This window comes from Entelurus aequoreus, linkage group LG20, assembly GCF_033978785.1.
Source record: "Entelurus aequoreus isolate RoL-2023_Sb linkage group LG20, RoL_Eaeq_v1.1, whole genome shotgun sequence".
Lineage (NCBI taxonomy): Eukaryota > Metazoa > Chordata > Actinopteri > Syngnathiformes > Syngnathidae > Entelurus > Entelurus aequoreus.
The window spans coordinates 38,013,431-38,034,652 of NC_084750.1; the positions used below are offsets into that span (position 1 = coordinate 38,013,431).

Sequence of the window (21,222 nt, forward strand, 5' to 3'; positions counted from 1 at the left end):
TTGGGGTTCTCCGAGACGGGGTCTGCTGCTTTGAGGCAGTTAGCATGACAAGCCGTGCTCCAGGCTAGGATCCTCCCTGAGATCCAGGAAATCTGGGGGTCGTGCTGGCGAAGCCAAGAACGGCCGAGGACAAGAGGGGCGACAGGGGCGTTGAGGATCAACAAGCTAATTTGCTCAGTGTGGTTGCCAGACAGGGTAAGAGTGACTAGTGCGGTACGGTGGGTGATGGGTCCCAGGGGATGCCCATCCAAGACCTGAGCTGGTAAGGACTTGTCCAGAGGCAGAAGCTCAATCCCGGCTTGACAGGCGAAATCACGGTCCATGAAACTCTCATCTGCTCCAGAGTCCAAATATGCTCCCACCTTCAGTCTTTTAGTCTTCCAGGACAATGTTGCGGGGAAAAGAATGCCAGGGTCACTATTGCTCTGGGGAAATATGGTGTGGCTCACAAGTACTCCCCTAACTAGTGAGCCTGATCTTTTGGTCGTGTGGGGCAGGTCTTAATCACGTGACCCGCACAACCACAGTAGAGGCAGAGGCGCTGCCGGAACCTCCTCTCCCGTTCCTCCGTGGCAAGTCGAGTCCTGCCCAACTGCATGGGTTCCACCCCGCTGGTAGGTGCAGGGAAAAAGCCAGACTGGTCCACCAAGAGAGCGCCCTCATCCCGAGCTTTGGCCGCGGTAGGGGAGTAGGAAGCGGTCCAATTTTCCCACGCCGGCCGTCTGGTCCTCTCACGGGCAGCAAGTCTTCGTTCCGCTGCTCGTTCTCTTAGTCTTTGGTCCATAAGCAGGGCCAGCTGGATGAGGTCATGGTAGGTGGCTGGTCGGTCACGCTACAATCCGTCTTTGATCTCGTCAGAGAGGCCCCGACGGTAGGCGCTCAACAAGGCCTTGTTATCCCACCCGCTGTCGGCGGCCAGGGTGCGGAACTCGAGAGTGTAGTCCGCTACGGAACGAGAACCTTGCTGGAGGGAGTGAAGACGTGAGGCGGCGTCTCCTCCCTCAGCGGGGTGGTCAAAAACTGCCCGCAACTCAGCACGAAAAGCAGCAAAGTTTGTGCTGAGACTAAGGTTGCGGTCAACAGCTGCCGTGGCCCACTGGAGAGCCCTTCCGGTCAACAGTGAAAAAAAGAAAGCTATCTTGGCCCCGTCAGAAGTGTAGCGGGAGGGCTGATGACAAAACACCATGTCACACTGGACCAGGAAGCCATGGCAAAGCTCAAAATCCCCCTCAAAAGCTCTGGGACTAGAGATCTTCGGCTTGCAGGATGGGGGGGGCGGCATGGGGGCTGCAGCGGCAGGGGCGGCTTGCTCGGGTACTGGCCGAGCGGAGGAGCCTGGGGAAATCAATTCCAATCGAGCTAAAATGTTAGCAAAAGCAGCATCGAGCTTGTTCTCCAGTACACAAAAGCGCTCTTGGTGCTGCTGGAGTGCCGTGTGCACACCTGTGATACTTGGTACAGGGGAGGCTCTGGAGGTGAGCGGGGTACGCGTCATGTCTTTGCCGTCTGGTTCTGACATGGCCAGAACGTACTGTGACGTGATATCGGGAGAAGAAGACGACAGAGATATGACGTCGTTTAGCTGTCAGCCTGTTTATTAACAGCTTGGTGTGTAAATGAGATGTGTAATTAAACCAAAGAGATGTGGTGTGACTAAATGTGAGACTTATCTGAGCGTGGTTGTCAGAGGGTGTTGAAGGTGCGTGTTGATCCAGGCGGAAGTCCAAATAAGGGCAAGGCAGGCTCGAGTGTCGGAGGACAGGCGGATAGTCAATGACAGGAGCGCGGCGTCGTGGTCGGGTGACAGGCGTGAGGTCGAAAATCCAGGAAGGCAAGGGGGTTCCACAGGGAGGTCCAAAGTGACAAGGCACACAGCTTGACCACGAGGAAGGATGACGGGGAGCTGGAGAAGACACAACACAGGAGACGATGAGCACGACGGGAAGGAAGCACAGGGAGAACAAATGCACATGTAGGAGAGCGAGAAACGTATGGGCTTACTGTACTGGATACGAGAAGCTACGTTCTGGCGTCGGATCTCAGGTTGCGCTGGTTTAAGAAGGCTGATCGCTAATTCATGGACAGGTGCGTAGATTGCAAAGCGTTTGCAGCCACGCGGAAGCGCGCTTGCAGCAGAGAGAGAGCGCCCGTGGGCGTGGCCTGCGGTGCGCTCGTCAGGGCACGCAACAGGAGGAGACGCAGCAGAAGTGTGACCCATAACAGTGAGGTTAAAAAAAAACGTGACACATTAGATATTCAATACATTTATTACACATACTGAAATGAGCCATAGAAATAGTTTCATGGAGAAACTGTTGTTTTTAGATGTACTGTGTATAGTAGGCTTTAATGTGTGTAATATGTCATATTTACAAATATGGATTTACGGCTTGTCTGTTAAGATACACAGTATAGAGCAGTTTTAATACAATCACCACCTTGAGTCAACCTGTTTCTGAGTAACTGATTTACTATGAGGCCCAGCTAGCTTTCAGTAGTTTCCAATATCTTAATTTGTGCAATATAAACACTTCAGATTAAAAGGTGCCATAATAAGAAATTATGAAAAAAAAAAAATTAAAGTCACTTATTTTTTTGTTTGGTCTATCGGAAAGAACTGCCATGAATAATTTGAAATATATTGACAGTTTGAAAAACAACAAGAAAATAATCAACACGTGAATCATTTCCCGACACAACCTCAGTCCCCCCTTTATTGCTGTTAATGTTGGTTTTATGTTGCTATTTTACAAAGAACAGCTCAGTTGAGAACTTGAGATTAGTATATTTGCAGCTCTGCACAATCCTACCTCTGTGATCCTGATGTGAGCAGTCTACTAGCAGGTGGGCAGAGAACAATGTAAGTCAATCTAAGTACAGTATAGTAATAATAGTGATGACAACAATGTGGAGACGAGTCACTTGGACACTTGCCAGATGATGATGCCAAGTATTACCAGTGCAATGGAGAAAACTAAAGCCAGGATGCACATCTTCTTTCGGGACTTTTGCTGTAACAGGAAAAGCAAAGACAAGTGTTGTTACCAAGACACACAAAATAAGTATGAGTGAACATTTGATTAATAAAATTAATCATTGATTGAGCCAATGTGTCTTTAATAAACTGTTCCCTGCAACTAGAAAAAGTTCTGCTATTCAATCTCAACGGTACACTGCAAAAGGTCAGTGTTCAAAAACAAGGAAAAAAAATACAAAAATGAGGGGTATTTTACTTGAACTGAGCAAAATTATCTGACAATATAACAAGAAAATTTGGCTTGTCAAGACTTTCCAAAACAAGTACAATTAGCTAACCTCAATTAACCCTAAAATACCTTAAAATAAGTATATTCTCACTAATAAGTGCACTTTTCTTGTTAGAAAAAACAAATATGGGAACTTTTTTCTCAATGTCGAAAAATATTCTTAAATTAAGTAAATGCTAGTGCCATTATCTTGACATAATGATATGCGCTCGACATTACATTTCTTGAAACCAGCAAACTTATACCAAAAACTAGTTTATTGTTCTTAATGGAAAGGCAACAAGGCAACCGCTTGTTACTCTCGGGGTCTACGAGCTGCTCAGGCAAATCATATTGTCTAAAGATGCATTTTTCCATCGCTAACATGACATCATCGCGCCAAGTGCGTGCTCTTTCAGTCAATTAGTGCGCAAGGAATATATATACACACACACACACACACACACGCACAGCCTTGCCCCCGTCCAAATTTTTTTATTGTAATTTTGATTGATCTGAATGTGCATGAACTATTTCTGTTCAAAATTGTTCGAAATGTCAAATGTTTAAATATTAACTGTCAGTTTACTGTACTTGGCCAACTGTACTACTATATGAGTATGTATTTTCTATTGTTTCATTGAAAATAAAACAGCGAAGTCCATTTGGCTGTCATCTGTTTTAATTATGAGACACAATTGTGTCAAAGTCATGATTTTATTTTTCATGCTTGAAATAAGAAATTATTACTTTAAAAAAAGTAGTTTTATACTTGAGTGTTGATGACAGCTTTGCAACAGTTGATATTCTAGTTTCAAGCATGTTTTACTCAATAGTAAGTCATAAAATCTCAGCAACAAGCTGTAATATCTTACTGAGATCATTTAGGACTAAAACACTTAAAACAAGTAAAACACTAACATAAAATCTGCTTAGTGAGAAGAATTATCTTACCAGACAGAAAATAAGCAAATATCACCTTTATTTGAGATATTTAATCTTACTTAGATTTCAGTTTTTGCAGTGTATGTATAACATTTTTATTAAATTTAGTTTTACCTATCTTGGTCAAGGTTTTTTTGTTTATTTATTTATACAGCACACATTTAAAACAGCCACTACTGCCTCAAAATGTTGTACAAATTAAAAACAGGAAACTAAAAAAAATTGAATAAAAATCACAATAAGTATGGAACATGCTGTAAAAACACAGCTAAACGAACCATTCAATAAAATGGAAAACAATTAATTCAGCTCTAGAAATAGCATAAAGAATGTCCATAAAAATTTCAAAAAGGCGTCACTCTAAACATAAAAATATCTGGCTTAGCCTCATTTAAACACAAGCGCAAATAAGTGTGTTTATAAAGAAGATTATAAAGTGGAACATTTTTATGGAATCCTTCACAATCATTATGTAAGACAAGGCGGATGTATTTTTTTTAATGCCTCTAACTCGTAAATAAGTCTGTTTACAATTGAGCTTATGGGAGGTCCTCCATTCCGCCAAAACAGCCCTCTAAATAACCATCTAAAAACCACCAACAATAGTCCATTTACATTACATGACTTGAATATTAACCAAGTATTAGTGACATTGTTATTATAAGCGCTAACGCAGACAAACTATTTATAGCTGCGCCGTGATCACATTGAGCTAACTAGCTTGTTGCAATGTGGACTATCATGCCTCTCACTTTGATAGTAGGAGGCAGAGGACATACTCGGACCAATTGGTACACTTTGACAGCCAATTTAGACCTGGGAATGGCGAGAAACATGAAAAGACGCTAGGTCTGCACTCCCCCCCCCCCCCCCCATTTTCTTCGCAAGGATTATGAGTCATTTTTCATCTAAATGGGAATATATATGAACATACCATCAGTCTGCATCCTAATGACAGCAGACATTGTACAGTAAGTGATGTTTTATTACGCAGTGAGCTGTAATCGGTGATGTTGTCGAAGCTAGTATGTTTAAAATGATCAAAATATGTAAATTATAAATGTTATTATAAATGTGCCTGTTACTACACTACATATATACTTAAAGCATGCACTGTATATAAATTGTTGATGGAAATGTTTGGATGTTTTTAGAGCGCTTTATAGGCGGAATAGAGCGACTCCCATGTGCTCCATTGTAAGCGGACATTTGATCGCATGTATTTACTAGCTAGAATGCATAAAAAAAGAAAAACATGTGTTCTTGTCTTACATAAGGATTGTGAATGACAGACAAAATTCCAAACAAAATGCAGATCCCCTTTAAAGGTCTGATTATTTGCCATGTAAAAAAACATAAAACAACCATGTTTTCCACCTCTTATTTCTTTATCACAACAATCTATGGATTTTTGAAAATCTAAAACTGCTAAGACATGTGATGGGGTCTGCGTGGTCATAAAATTAGGGCTGCAACTAACGATTAATTTGATAATCGATTAATCTGTCGATTATTACTTCAATTAATCGATTAATAATCGGATAAAAGAGACAAACTACATTTCTATCCTTTCCAGTATTTTATTGAGAAAAAAAACAGCATACTGGCACCATACTTATTTTGATTATTGTTTCTCAGCTGTTTGTACATGTTGCAGTTTATAAATAAAGGTTTATTTAAAAAAATATATGTATATAATAATAATAATAATTTTTTAAATGAATAATAATATTTGCCTCTGCACATGCGCATAGCATAGATCCAACGAATCGATGACTAAATTAATCGCCAACTATTTTTATAATCGATTTTAATCGATTAGTTGTTGCAGAATTTGTGTGCCAGTTCTTCTGTACAAATTCCCTTCCGCCCGCTGAGAGGGTCAAGATCAAGGTCATCAAACGCAAGTGGACGGAGCCCAGGTGGACTGGTCCCTTCAAGGTCGTGGAACGGACGTCCCACGCCCTTCGACTGGCGGGTAAAGGGGACACCTGGTACCACCTCTCCCTCTGCACTACTGCTGAAGAACCTGACAGATTACCAGCGGATGTCATTGCTGACATCGCCACAACATCTGCCCCTCTTGACCCCCTCGCCACCTCATCTGCCCCACAGCCCAGGAGACGAGAGAGATTTTCTACCTACATTACTCTTTTCAACTTCTATATTGTAAATCCTTGTGTGAGACCAATCCAGTATGCTAAATATTTCTTAGTTTTTCTTGCTTGTTTTCAGCATAACTATATGTGTCGTTACATTAAGTGAAAAGTTTGATGTTTATCACGTTTTGTTACCTAAATTACTCTGATATTGATAGACGAAAGGCAGGATGTTACACCCGACTAGTATTCCCTGACGGACTGGTGCTTGGGCGTGTTCTACTGTCTTTGTGTCTCAGTTCATCCTTCCTGACGACAGTGACTGACAAGTGTCTAAGAACATACAGCGGACTTTAAATAGACTGGGTCAAAGGGGATAACAAGACTTATTTTTTGACCTGTGCAGTGTGATTAAGTACGGGGGACACAATAGCTATTACCGTGGTAATAACCTCTATATTTGTTTTACGACCCAACCCTGAACCATTGGTGTCAGATGCAGACAACATACTATGGTAAGTGGTGCCCATCGTCCCTTTTATGTTGTTTTGGGGGTTGACCTGACTGATACAGACTCTAAAGGAATTATTAAAATTAATGTCCTTGAGAGAGCGTTAACTACCTCTACACCCTCTGTAGCACCTAATGTACCACCCCACCTCGGTGGTGTTTCAAAGGCTCTCACATCTGTGCATGCTAATGACATCACCACCGAAGGCCTGGTAACTTTGACCTTAGGAGCGGGTGCAGACAACCTGTGGCTCAGGTGGATGCCAAAACCTGGGTGACTGTATTGCTTCTTCCGCTGGACGTCCCTTTTCCCACACTTACCCCGCCCCTTTTAAGTTGACTGACATATGTACTCTTCTGTTGACAATGCCACCCGACTTCTTCCCTTTGTGGCCCAAAAGCTGAATTACACGCGTTTTCAAATTACAGGACCCTCTTCGTCCCCCAACAAATTCGGTGACATTAACCGTTACTGGTGCACCACACTGATAGATGGCTCTAGGATAGGCCCTTGGGCACGAGCTGACTTATTCTGGTGTTGTGAGGAGCACAGATTGTACATTAGAATCCCGACGTCAGCAGTTGGGCTTTGTGCTATGGTTAGACTGGTGACCCCAGTCACCAAATTAACACCCCTTGGAACTCCTGTTTCAGCGGCCTCTCTAACTCCCCGCCGCCATTGAGACTAACCAACCTGACTCGTGACACAGTTGAGGGACTTGCTGAACAACCTCCCTCGAGACCATCCAGAACCGCACAGCCCCTTGTGCTAAGAGTCACTAAAGGGGGTCTAGCAAAGTGGTAATTTAAGACTTTAATGTGGGGCGTGCTTTATAAGTTTTGTACAAGTAATAAAGATCTTATTAGAAGATCTTAAAGGGGGACTTGTGGGAAGCAGATCAGAATCATATCCATATTTAAGTGTTACTTCTTTCTAAACTCCTATAGTCATATACAGAATAGCTAGTATTCTTCCTTCTTTTGAGTCTCATAGTAAGGTGTCGGCCTTCTAGATTGGAATGTGTCAGAGTAGAGATAACTCGGAGTAGTCTAAACAAATGGAGTGGGGGCGAGGGACAGAGGGAAGATCACGGGACTTCCGGGGGTTTGAGGGGAGACCGAGCTAGACCGGGCGAGGGAACGAGGGTGTGCTAGATTGGTCTCACGTTTGTCCTCTAAGCTTGGAGAATAAACCACAAAATACCAACTACTGCCTGTTGATTGAATATAAACATCAGCTTATTGCCATAAAAAGAATCTGGGAGAGACTAGCAATTTGAATTCCCCATTGGAGGAATGCTGGTCAATGCAACAATACATATACATGTATATACATATGTATACATATATACATATACATATACATATACATATGTATACATATATACATATACATGTGTATACACATATGTATATACATACATACATACATACATACATACACACACATATACATACATACACAAACACATATGTATGTGTGTAACACACACACACACACAAAACACACGCGTGTGGGTGTAATAATACATGTATATATACATACATACACATACATATATATATATATATATATATATATATATATATATATATATATATATATATATATATATATATATATATATATATATATATATATATATATATATATATATATATATATATATAATTGGTGCAGGAGGAGATCTTGCTTTTGTTAATGGCTGAGTCTGAGACCAGGAATCTTTGGCTCAAAAAGGACCACTGCTTTAGACAATGATTACATTTTTCTATTTTGTCCACACTCAAATTTGATTTGTTCATGAAAGCAGATGTGATATTTTTTTGTCACGAACATTTCAAAATTAATCCCACATATATTTACATTTACAAACACTCTGCAACTTAACTGAGTGGTGTGCAACAAAGACACATGTAGTGCAACACTTAGGATGCATGTTTTGCCACTGCTAACTGTGACTTTCAACAAGAATGTAGACTTAAATGACATTTATTCTTTGCCTGAATAGTCCACAAAATAATACCTCTAAGTTGTTTTTAATGAATTGCTGGCAGTTGCCAAATGATTGGGAAACAATAGTTGGTGTTCAACAAGAAAAGAAACAAGCAAAAATTCACTAAGAGTGACCGACTCACTTGGTAATAGGCGGCTCTTTGAAGTTGGTCTGTTCCTCGTTCTACATGTACTTCAGCATTCTCCACATTTGCCTCGATGCTATCTGCAGAACCGCACAAACACAGCGTGCATATAGATACTACTTATATACAACATATTTTAATCATTTTTAATTCTAAAGTCAGCACGGAATACATTTATATACAATTGAACATCTACAGCAGTGATTCTCAAACTGTGGTATGCGACCTCCATCTAATGGTACGCCATGATTCACTTGATTAAAGTACTGTTTTATTATCCTATATTCAAACAGTGTTATTGTTCAAACTGTGTTTAATATTACAGTGGACAAAAATATTAGATTATATTGTGTTTTTCGAGGTGGTATTTGGTGAAACAAGTTTGAGAACCACTGCTCTATATTCAACCTTTTGATACATTTTGAATTGTGAAACAAAACAATATATATGGTAAGTTTTCTCTTCTCCCAACAAGTTGAGATAGTATGTAAAACAGGTGTATTGAGCACGTTCTGGTTTTGGGTACAGTAGCTGTCCCACCTTTAACAGACTGACTTGCAGGTACTTGGCTTTGTCATGATTAAGTTGAGAATCGTCACGAGGCCTTTTAGATTTACTATAGTCTGACATGTTTAGTAACTTTACCAGTGTCAGTAGCTCGACGAAGAGGGCGAAGCGTAACAGGCAACCTGGATGTGACACGCTCACTGACTTTTTAATTGGTCATGAAAACAATAACAATATTTCGGGGCTGTAAATCTAATTTTGAAATGAGCATATCCCAGGCAAACTACCATTATCAGTTGTAAAGGTATTTGAAAATAACATGATTTATTAATGCCTTTTGACATATCAGGGCCATTTAATGATGACTTGACATGAAAATATTACATATGGCACCTTTAAGTATATTCTAAAATAGGCCTAATGATGCCCATGAATTTAATGTTATTAAAAATAACTCAGGAAATAATGCTGGTAGGCTGATGTTTGGACACCCTTGTGACAGAATATACATTAAATAATAGCTAATGTTAGCAGTGCCAAATTGCTATCAGTAGTTGATAATAAACAATGCTAAGGTGTCTACGTGGCAGGGCGTAATTTACATCCTTAAACCCGGAAGAGGGCCAAATATAATTTTTACAGCACTTTGGAACGTTAATGCCCTCTAGATAGTCGTAAAAAGGTTGCAAAACAACTCTTCAAGTATTCTGTCATGATGGACACTATATACACTTTGCTATGAATGTAGATATTTAGCAAACTAAATTCCCCAGACATTGTTTTTCTTTCAACACCTGCTTTTCAAAAATAGAAAAAAGAAAAGAAAATGAGAGCTGGGAGACGCAAGGTTTTCAGCACATACAAAGCCTTGACACAAGTCAATTGTGGACTCAACTGTACACAGTATAGTCTGGCTTCCATGAATAGGAAAAATCACATTGTTGTAGCCTGGTGTTTTATTATAGGACAGCCCCTGAACACAGGTGATTTTTACTGATGGCATTTTAAATGCATAGAGATACAGTGCCAAGAGGCCTATCGTTCTGCCATTCTTCCACTGCCATTCCTTAACCCCATGTTGCAGAACTCTAATGTTCGGGTGTAGTATTTACCAAGTGGTGTGCAACCAAGACACATCTAGTGCAGGGTAAAAAGTTGTGTAAGATTTGCACTTCATCTCATGAAAAATGGGAGCATAAACAAAGCGTTGAATTTATATTTGTGTTCAATATATGCAAACTACTACTGTATTTTCCGCACTATAAGGCGCACCTAAAAACCTCCAATTTCCTCAAAAGCTGACAGTGCGCCTTATAATCCGGTGCGCCTTATATATGGACCAATATTGAGCCACAACAGGTCTCGCAACTACGGTAACTACGCCGACTTCATTTTCCCCCTTCTACGGATGTTTACCGTATAAGAAGAAGCGCTTCTTCTTCTCCGGGGAAAATGAAGTCGGCGGCTGCTTTACCGTAGAAGAAGTTAAAATGAAGTCGGCGGCTGCTTACCGTAGAAGAAGAACTTCTTCTTCTATGGGGGAAAATAAAGTCGGCGGCTGCTTACCGTAGTTGCGAGACCTAAACTTTATGTAGAAACCAAAAAAAGGGCTCCTATTAAGAGACACGCTTACGACGCAGAGTTTAAACTCAAGGCAATCAGTCATGCAGTAGAACACGGGAATAGAGCAGCAGCGAGAGAATTTAACATTAACGAATCAATGGTGCGGAAGTGGAGGAAGCAACATGATGACCTGCGCCAAGTAAAGAAGACTAAACAAAGCGAGATGGCTACAGTTGGAGGACAATCTCGAACAGTGGGTTGTTGAACAGAGAACAGCAAGTAGAAGTGTCAGTACAATCACTATTTGTTTTGTTGACATTCCCTTTAGCGCAGCTCTATCTAATGGATGCATAACGTAACCCCAGCCTCTACTGTAGCGTCTATTCTATGCGCCTTATAATGCGGTGCGCCATATATATGAACAAAGTTTTAAAATAGGTCATTCATTGAAGGTGTGCCTTATAATCTGGTGCGCCTTATAGTGCGGAAAATACGGTAGTTATAAGGGGGGGGGGGATCCAATAAAATGTGCTAAAGTATTTTTTTATACTAAAAACAAATCTCATAATTTATCATTGTGTTGACTGATTTACTTTTATAATTAATTTACATCTTGTCTGGGTTTATTTACTATTTTAATGAACCTTTAGTAATAAATATATTATTTTCCTCACCAATCATCTCTCCTTGGTCATGGATCATAACTGCAAGGTCCTTAAAGATCTGATTGACATCCATGATGTCAGACTGTAACAAACGAAAACCAAGATTAATATGTGATCCCAAGGAGTGAAAATGAATGTTAATGGGGTGAGGGAGGAAGGGCAGACCTCTAGCTGTCTGATGTTGGTTTCTCTCTCCTTGATGAGCTCCAAGTCTTCCTCTGTGATAGCTGCCGCCTCTTCCTCCGTCTGAATGGCCATCTGACCCCATCCCTCCTGACTGTTGGTCACATAACATAGAACTGTTGGAATGTGTATGAGTACACTGCACTTACATGGTATCCACAATTGAAGAAACATATGTTTCAGGGTTAGTTACGTCATTGAAAAAATATTGATGTCGGTCAATCCAAAGTGTTAACGCATCTTAAAGCTCAATATGTATAAGCAGGGGCGTAGCACCAAATTCTGGGCCCCATATTACAGCTTCCTGAAGACCCCCATCTCATTCTCCTCCATCCCCCTGTTCAGAGACAAAGGAAACCTTCTGATTTTTTTATTTTTATTTGTCCTTTCCAGCCAGGTAAATCATATTGTTGATGTAAATGCCCATATTTTCTGCCCGGATAAGCAATACAAAAATGTTTCAAAGCTGTGTGTCTATTTTATGAAGCTGGTTAACTTATGAGAGTAGTTTTCTGACATGGACTTGTTTCTTCAGCATTGTCCACATTTTCTCAATGGGGTTTAAGTCAGGACTTTGGGAAGGCCATTCTAAAACCTTAATTCTAGCCTGATTTAGCCATTCCTTTACCACTTTGTTTGGGGTCATTGTCCTGTTGGAACACCCAACTGCGCCCAAGACCCAACCTCCGGGCTGATGATTTTAGGTTGTCCTGAAGAATTTGGAGGTAATCCTTCTTTCTCATTGTCCCATTTACTCTCTGTAAAGCACCAGTTCCATTGGCAGCCAAACAGGCCCAGAGCATAATACTACCACCCCCATGCTTGACGGTAGGAAGGGTGTTCCTGGGATTAAAGGCCTCATCTTTTCTCCTCCAAGCACATTGTTGGGTATTGTGGTCAAACACCTCAATAAATTCATACATATATACACATTCTTATGTACATATATCCACATTCATATGAAGATATATACACACACACACACATATATATGTATAAACACATATATACATATATACACACTAGGGCTGTGAATCTTTGGGTGTCCCACGATTCGATTCAAAATTGATTCTAGGGGTCACGATTCAATTCAAAATCGATTTTTTTTCAATTCAGCACGATTCTCGATTCAAAAACGATTTTTTTTTTTTTTTTTTTAAATGAAAATACACAACAATACCATAATAATGCAATACAATTTAATTTTGGAGTTCTGAACTTGTAATTTCTTGCAGTGTTTATTAAGTGGTAATATGTCACATTTGTCCCAATTAACTTTATACCCTGATAAACAGCCATATTCAATGACATTATTGATATAAAGAAGAGAGGAGTTAACATGTGACAGGTAAAAAAATTATGTCGTCACAATACATCGATAGCTTATTATACTGAGAGCCAATTTTTATACCATGAATATTATTTTCACTTCTTATTTTTGCAGCTAAGGGTTCAATAACCAAATTAAATAATAATCCAGATGCAGGACATCCCTGTTTTACTCCTCTTTTTAACAAAAAAGATTCTGAAATATGATTATTGGTTTTGACTGATGCCATGGGCCTTGTATAAAGCATCTTAATCCATTGTATAAAATTATCTCCAAATCCAAATTTACGTAATGGGCAAAACATAATCGACCAGTTTATGCGGTCGAATGCCTTCTCCGCATCAACAGTACAAACTGCTGTGGGATAAGGGAGACTTCTAGCATAGTAAATAACATTAAACAATTTCCTTGTATTGTCTGAAGATTGTCGACCTTCCATGAAGCCAGTTTGGTCAGTATGAATTAATTTTCCTATTACATTTGATAATTGTGTGGCTAAGATTTTTGCCAAGATTCAAAAGGATTCTCTATTCATTCAATACATAGATTTCAGCAGGATTTACCCCAGTCTGCTGACATGCAAGCAGAGTAGTAGATTTTTGTAAAAAGCTTTTATAATTGTAAAGGACAATGTTTTATCAACTGATTGCAATAATGTACATTTGTTTTAACTATTAAATGAACCAAAAATATGACTTATTTTATCTTTGTGAAAATATTGGACACAGTGTGTTGTCAAGCTTATGAGATGTGATGCAAGTGTAAGCCACTCTCACACTATTGTTCTTTTTTTTAAATTTTAATAAATGTCTAATGATAATGTCAATGAGGGATCTTTAATCACTGCTATGTTGAAATTGTAACTAATATTGATACTGTTGTTGATAATATTCATTTTTGTTTCACTACTTTTGGTTTGTTCTGTGTCGTGTTTGTGTCTCCTCTCAATTGCTCTGTTTATTGCAGTTCTGAGTGTTGCTGGGTCGGGTTTGGTTTTGGAATTGGATTGCATTGTTAAGGTATTGCTGTGTATTTTTTTATTGGATTGATTAATTTAAAAAAATTAAAAATTAAAAAAAAAGAATTAATAAAAAATAAAAATAATAAAAATCTATTTTTTAAAAATGAGAATCGATTCTGAATCGCACGTGAGAATCGCGATTCGAATTCGAATCGATTTTTTCCACATTCCTAATAAACACATACAAATACATACTTATACACATATACATATATATGTACTAATAGTCAGCCACTGATTGTGCATGTTCTCCCACTTGAAATGATGACAGGTCTGTAATTTTCATCATAGGTACACTTCAATTGTGAGAGACACAATGTGAAAAAAATACTTTTTTAAAATAATTTATTTGCAAATCATGGTGGAAAAAAGGTATTTGGTCAGTAACAAATGTTTAATACAATATCTTGTAATATAACCTTTGTTGGAAATGACAGATGTCAAACGTTTTCTGTCAGTCTTCACGGGGTTTGTACGCACAGTAGCTGGTATTTATTCCATGCAGAACTCCTGTAGAGCAGTGATGTTTTGCAGCTGTTGTCATGCAACACAGACTTTCAACTCCCTACACAGGTTTTCTATTGGGTTGAGGTCTGGAGACTGGCTAAGTCACTCCAGGACCTTGAAATGCTTCTTACGGACCCACTCCTTTCTTGCCTGGGCGGTGTGTTTGGCATCATTGTCATGCTGGAAGACCCAGCCACGTCTCATCTTAAATGCTCTCGTTGATAGAAGAAGGTTATTGCTTAAGATTTTAATGATACATGGCCCCAATATTATTTTCCTTAACACGGATCAGTCGTCCAGTCCTTTTAGCAGAAAAACAGCCCTGAAGCATGAGGTTTCCACCCCAAGGCTTCACAGTGGGTATGGTGTTATTGGGATGCAACTCAGCATTCTTCTTCCTTCAAACACGACAAGTGGGATTTTTACCAAAAAATCCTATTTTGGTTTTATCTGACCACATGACATTCTCCCAATCCTCCTCTGGATCATCCACATGGTCACAGGTAAATTTTAGAAGGGCCAGGACATGAGCTGTCTTAAGCTGGGGGACACGTCTGGCACTGCAGGATTTAATTTCCTGTCGGCGTAGCGTGTTACTGATGGTAACCTTTGTTACTTTCGTCCCAGCTCTCTGCAGGTCATTTACCAGAACCCCCCATGTAGTTCTGGGATTTTTGCTCACGGTTCTCATTATCAGTTTGACCCCCCGGGAATAGATCTTGCGCGAGCCCCACATTAAGGGAGATTATCAACGGCCATGTGTGTCTTCCATTTTCTAATAATTGTTCCCATTATTGATTTATGCACACCAAGCTGCTTGTCTATTGTAGATTCACTCTTACCAGCCTTATGCAAGTCTACAACTGTGTTCCTGGTGCCCTTCGACAGCTCTTTGGTCGTGGCCATCGTGGCGTTTAGAGTCAGGATGTTTGAGGGTGTGGTCAAGTGTCTATTATACAGATAACCACTTCAAATATGTGCCAAGTGGAAGGCAGAAGAGCTTCTTAAAGAAGAAGTTACAGGTTTGTGAGAGCCAGAAATCTTGCTTGTTTGTAGGTGACCAAATACGTATTTTCCACCATGATTGGAAAATAAATTATTTAAAAATTCTACAATTAGATTTTCGGGATTTTATTCACATTCTGTCTCTCACAGATGAAGTGTACCTATGATGAAAATTACAGACCTCTTACATACTGTCATCATTTGCACAATCGGTGGCTGACTAAATACTTTTTCCCCTACTGTATGTATGTACATATGTACTGTATGTGTGTATTTTTTCTGTAAATGTGTATGGAGATTAATTTGTGTCTTTATTATGACAGCTTTTTTGATACTGAATTTATGTAACTGAATTTTTTGCATATGAATTTTGTGAATTACATTTTTTGTCTATCAAATTATGCTGAGAATTTGATGGAAAAAAAATCAGTGTTTTAAAATTCAGTGTTATAAAAAATCAGTGTATAAAAGCTCAGTGTAAAAAAAACCAGTGTCGAAAAATTTGCCGCTTCAAAAAACGCAAGACTAACTTTTCGTAAATTAAGGCTGAAGCGATCCTGTCTCAGAACCAGTTAGTGAGATGTCACGTTTGAAGTCATGTGACACGGGTCTTGCAAAATAGCATAAAAAAGGCATTTAACTGGGCTACCTTTTTTATGCTGTTTCACAAGACCCGTGTCAAGGACTATAAACTTCACACCCCATTGACCTGTTCTGAGACAGGATCGATAGCTTCAGCCTCAATTTACCAGAAGTGAGTCTTGCTTTTTGAAACAGCACATTTTTTTACATTTAATTTTTCAGCACAAATTTTTTTTACACTGAATTTTTATAAACTGACTTTTTACGCAATTACGGTAATTTTTTTAACTGATTTTTATACACTGAATTTTTTTTCAATTAAATTGTCAGCATAATTTGATGTAAAAACAAATTCAGTTCACAAAATTCAAATGCAAAAAATTAAGTTACATAAATTCAGTGTCAAAAAAAGTTTTTGTAATAAAGACACAAATTAACCTGCATAAATGTGGGCAACCTCGACTCAAAACAATGGCCCAGCTCTGATATAGGGTATGCAGAATTGGGATGTGCACCCTCTCTCATTATACAAATACATGTGATGTCACCATATACTATAAGCCATAGCACCAGCAATACACATTCAACTTTATACAGTTTAGAGTTGGAATATATACTTACTTATTTAACGACTGTGCACTGCGTTCGTGTATAATAGTGAATGATTTTGCATCGGCCCAAACTGTAATTGGTTACTGTGCTTCAGATTCCTGAAGAGATCACCCACTTAAGAAGCCTCCATGTTGGCAGCATGACAGTTTTTCAATCATTACACTATTTATTGTGCAACGCTGTTGACTTTATATTGTTCACCATATTACTGACTAAATTACTGTGTGGTCATTCGATGAACCATCCCTCAGATCTTGAAAGCTTAAATGTTCTACAAATTCTACAATTGTTGAAAGACTCCATTCACTTACTTATCAAAAGATACAAGCTTTTCATCTCGCGCAACGTCTTCAACCTGGAAGATAAGAAAAACTTCTCATTGGTGTGACATTTTAAATTCTAATATAGAAAGATTATTTAGAAAAAATTTAATTCTCCTTCCCAAAAATAATACATGCAAGACAGTCATTTTTACAATTACGGCTATGCATAAAGTAAGTTAAGCTGTCAAACAGCCAACACATAACGACAAGGTGCCTCAGCTAATCTACAGATATGCTGGTCCATTGCAGCTTGGTGAATTACTTATGAAAAGTGCACAGACTACTACATACCGATAGTCGAGATCCAGCTCTCGCTCTGGCTACTGATTCTTTCTCCTTCTCTGCTGCACGGCGCTGAACAACTTGGAAGTTGTTGAGCGCTGCAGAGAAATCGTTCATCAGACGTTCTCTCTGAATCTTCTGCTGCCTCTAGACACACAAAGTGATTAAGAAGATCACAGTTAAAATTTGACATGAAATCATGTACTATGAATCTTAGCACCACACAATGATTAATAATCTCAAACATGCTCAAGCTGTATGGTGACGCTGCACAGAGGTGCTGTAGAAATTGTTTATACAGCACCCACAGGTGCTACCAGCCATAACTTTAGTTACATATGGACACTCTGAGATCTAATTCAAGAGGTGTATGAAACATTCTGTGATTACAAAGATAATCAGTCTAAAAGCCATTGCCTGAGAAGTATTCATTTAACTTTGTTTTTATATTGCTGTTGAATTTCAAAGTGGTGTAGAACCATACAAGTGGGACCATGTATTGCAAAATTACAGACATCCCTGAATAACACTATGCAGTTCTACACCACTGTAATTATTCACCTGCAATAAACACTATCTGACAGAGTCAGTTAAAAGAAGTATTATTGTCTTTTGAAACATACATTTTGAAACAGCTGTAGTGTTGAATCGCATTAGATTGTGCAAGTGTACCTAACTCCGGCAGAAATTACTGCTGTAAGTAGGGCTCGGCGATATATCGATATACTCAATTTATCGCGGGTTTGTCTCTATGCGATATAGAAAATGACTATATCGTGATATTTGAGTATACGTTCTCACGCAGTTGCTTTTAGCTGAGGGGCATTACACTGCATGCATTTCCCACTCTTTCTTGTCCCTCCTTCTCACAGAGACTTAAAACAAGCGCACCTTCTTACATACGTCACGTGTGCAACGTCACACGCTCCCGCGGAGCAGAGAGGTAGCGACATGGTAACGTTAGCTGTAATGCTAACGGTGCGGTGCGGGCGGTAATACGAGAGAAAGAAGGTGCGAATCTGGTAACAAATGGAGGAAGAATTAATTCCCAAGAAAAACAGCACGGGGCCCATCGTCTGGCGGTGGTTTGGCTTCAAGCGGGAATATGTTGAACAATTATGCGGCAAAACTGTTGCTACAAAAAGTAGCATTACTGCTAATTTGTAACATCATTTGAAAAGTCACCCGCTAGAGAATGAAGAGTGCTTGAAACTCCGCATGTCAACATCTCCGTTCGGTGCCACACCCACAAAATGCCGAAGCAACTATTTCCACATCAACACCGTATGAAAAAAATTGTCAACAACAGAAGGAGATAACGTCCGCAGGAACCTACCACATAGTGAAGGACATACACTATTTGATTTCCTATTATGCAGCTCATTTTTATTTGACACTTATTGAAATATCTTGTGTGACATCATGCACAAAAGTGCACTGTATTTGTTTTAAACTATTGTAGTGGCGTTCTGTACAAAAAGTGCACTTTAATTTAGTGTTGTTTTGATAAGTCATCTTAGTGACATCATGCACAAAAGTGCACTCAGCTTGTTTTAAAATGTCTCTGACAATCTTGCACTTTCTGTTTTGAAATGACATGAATGTTTGTGCCACTGCTTAATAACTGTTTAATAAATACCGTTTTGGTAAACTGACTTAGTTGTGGTTTCCCTCTCTGCATGAAAGTTTAAAATGAGCATATATTAATGCAGTATGAAAAAGAATGTTTTAATGTAGACACATATAATCATCATACTGCTGTGATTATATGCATCAAGTGTTCATTCAAGGCTAAGGCAAAATATCGAGATATATATCGTGTATCGTGACATGGCCTAAAAATATCGAGATATTAATAAAAGGCCATATCGCCCAGCCCTAGCTGTAAGTTGATTATTTTAATAAGCCATGTAACTTGTTATGATCTCAGATATTGGACAGGTGTGATACCATAGTGTGCACATCTTGATTTTGCTCGAATGTGGTCCAAAGAGTGTTTAGGTAGTTTGTGTGTTTGTTCAGACACATGAAAAATTAGGTAGAACGCTTGCCCTATTGCAGTGGTTCTTAACCTTGTTGGAGGTACCGAACCCCACCAGTTTCATAAGCGCATTCACAGAACCCTTCTTTAGTGAAAAATAAAATGTTGTTTTTTTTCAAATTCAAGACAAAGTTATATGTTTTTGGTAACACTTTAGTATGGGGAACATATTCTAAGTAACAAATACTTAATTTAGAGTTATTTGGTTAGGGCTAGGGTTAGAGAGTTAGGGCCAGGGTTATTTGGTTAGGGTTATAATAAGGCCATGCCGAATAAGGCAATAATAAGTACTTAATAATGACTAGTTATGTTACTTATTTGCATGTTAATAAGCAACTAATTAATGGTGAATATGTTCCCCATACTAAAGTGTTACCATGTTTTATTACTGGTGCACAAAATGAACCGTGCATGAACATCACCTTGTTCAAACAACAAAACCAACACAGTACATAAACTCACAACAAAATACACACCTGCAAATCAGTGTGACTTCTGCTGTTGCCGTATCCGTAATACGCCGATAGGGAGAAGTTTTTATTTACACGATGAGTCGGGTGTGTCTTGACCTCCGCCGAACCCCTGAGCCCGACTCACCGAACCCCTATGGTTCGATCGAACCCAGGTTAAGAACCACTGCCCTTTTGGGAGTACGCTTCAAAGCTTTTATTATGCTACAGCTCATCACTGCCCCAGTCCCTCTGGTGGCGTCTTAATCCTGTTGTAGCTTTTTTGGCGGGTGGACGGGGCAGGGGAAGTGTTTTCCTGAAAGTGAGCAACCACAACTATTGTTGACTAGCTAGTTAGCTTCCTGTGTAGTAGTAGAAGTAGTGAAAAATGCTAACTGTCTTCTATATCCTTTATCAAGCTGGAACATCATCAGTTAATTTTAATGTACTGTTGCTTTAAGAATTTAAATGGAGTACTTAAAAAAGGCACTTTCGCAGTAAGGAAAACGGGAAAGGCGACATACCATTAACTAAAAACAACCGATAACGTGTCTGCGGTCTGCATTGCGTTGACGCGAGAATACATTTTTTGGAAAGTGCACGTCAAGCTCCAACAGATGGTTTGGAGTGGAAGAAGCAAGCCTGCACGGCTTACATAGCACGATGAAGCTGTACCATAATGAAACCTTAGGTCTATAAAGAACTGACTTTTCGACGAGTGGGTTGGGAAATCAAGAACCAGTGGAAAGGCTTATTCACTACAACACTTGTTTGAAGGCTGTAAAGACAACTTTGGACTACTATTAAGATTCCTTCTTTCTTGTTCAGGAGTAGTGATGTCTACTAACTTGTTCTGAGGGGGATGTTGGCAGAGGAATTGAGCCCAACTCCTTCAGGTGCTTGTTGGTTTCTTTTGCAAGTTGGTTGGTATAGTGTTGTATTTGCTGCCTGTGGAAACAGCAAGAGTTTAGAGTTACAGTGAAATTTGAGGTCAGCCACTTTCTGTCATGACACTATCGATGTATTGGAATGTTCTACAGTGGAACCTTTACAATTAAATAGTGTACCTTGGTTTTCGTCAGAAATTTGCCCCGGTTTATGTACCCAGCCTCGGTTATTGTACAGCTTAACATTTTGAAAATCAAGACTACATTTCCTGCCATTGGGTGCATTTCTACACTATATTTTACCTTTAGATTTATTGTCATCTA

The 21,222-nt window shown here is 39.3% G+C and overlaps 1 protein-coding gene across 8 annotated transcripts in view; it reads right to left on the reverse strand.

Moving 5' to 3' along the window:
- Positions 1 to 2,271: 2,271 nt before the first annotated feature.
- Positions 2,272 to 21,222, reverse strand: part of LOC133635694 (syntaxin-12-like) — a 44,910-nt gene continuing 25,959 nt past the window's right edge. For 7 of the 8 annotated variants that reach the window (XM_062028943.1, XM_062028940.1, XM_062028941.1 and 4 more), the window contains exons 4-10: positions 20,860 to 20,959; positions 17,531 to 17,668; positions 17,228 to 17,271; positions 11,842 to 11,953; positions 11,686 to 11,758; positions 8,939 to 9,021; positions 2,273 to 3,011 (exon numbers count right to left, since the gene is read on the reverse strand). In XM_062028943.1, the coding sequence (XP_061884927.1) occupies positions 2,919 to 3,011; positions 8,939 to 9,021; positions 11,686 to 11,758; positions 11,842 to 11,953; positions 17,228 to 17,271; positions 17,531 to 17,668; positions 20,860 to 20,959 (643 nt within the window). In that variant the 3' untranslated portion in view covers positions 2,273 to 2,918. Of the gene's footprint in view, positions 3,012 to 8,938; positions 9,022 to 11,685; positions 11,759 to 11,841; positions 11,954 to 17,227; positions 17,272 to 17,530; positions 17,669 to 20,859; positions 20,960 to 21,222 lie in introns of all 8 variants that reach the window. The other variant, XM_062028935.1, reaches the window with a different exon arrangement.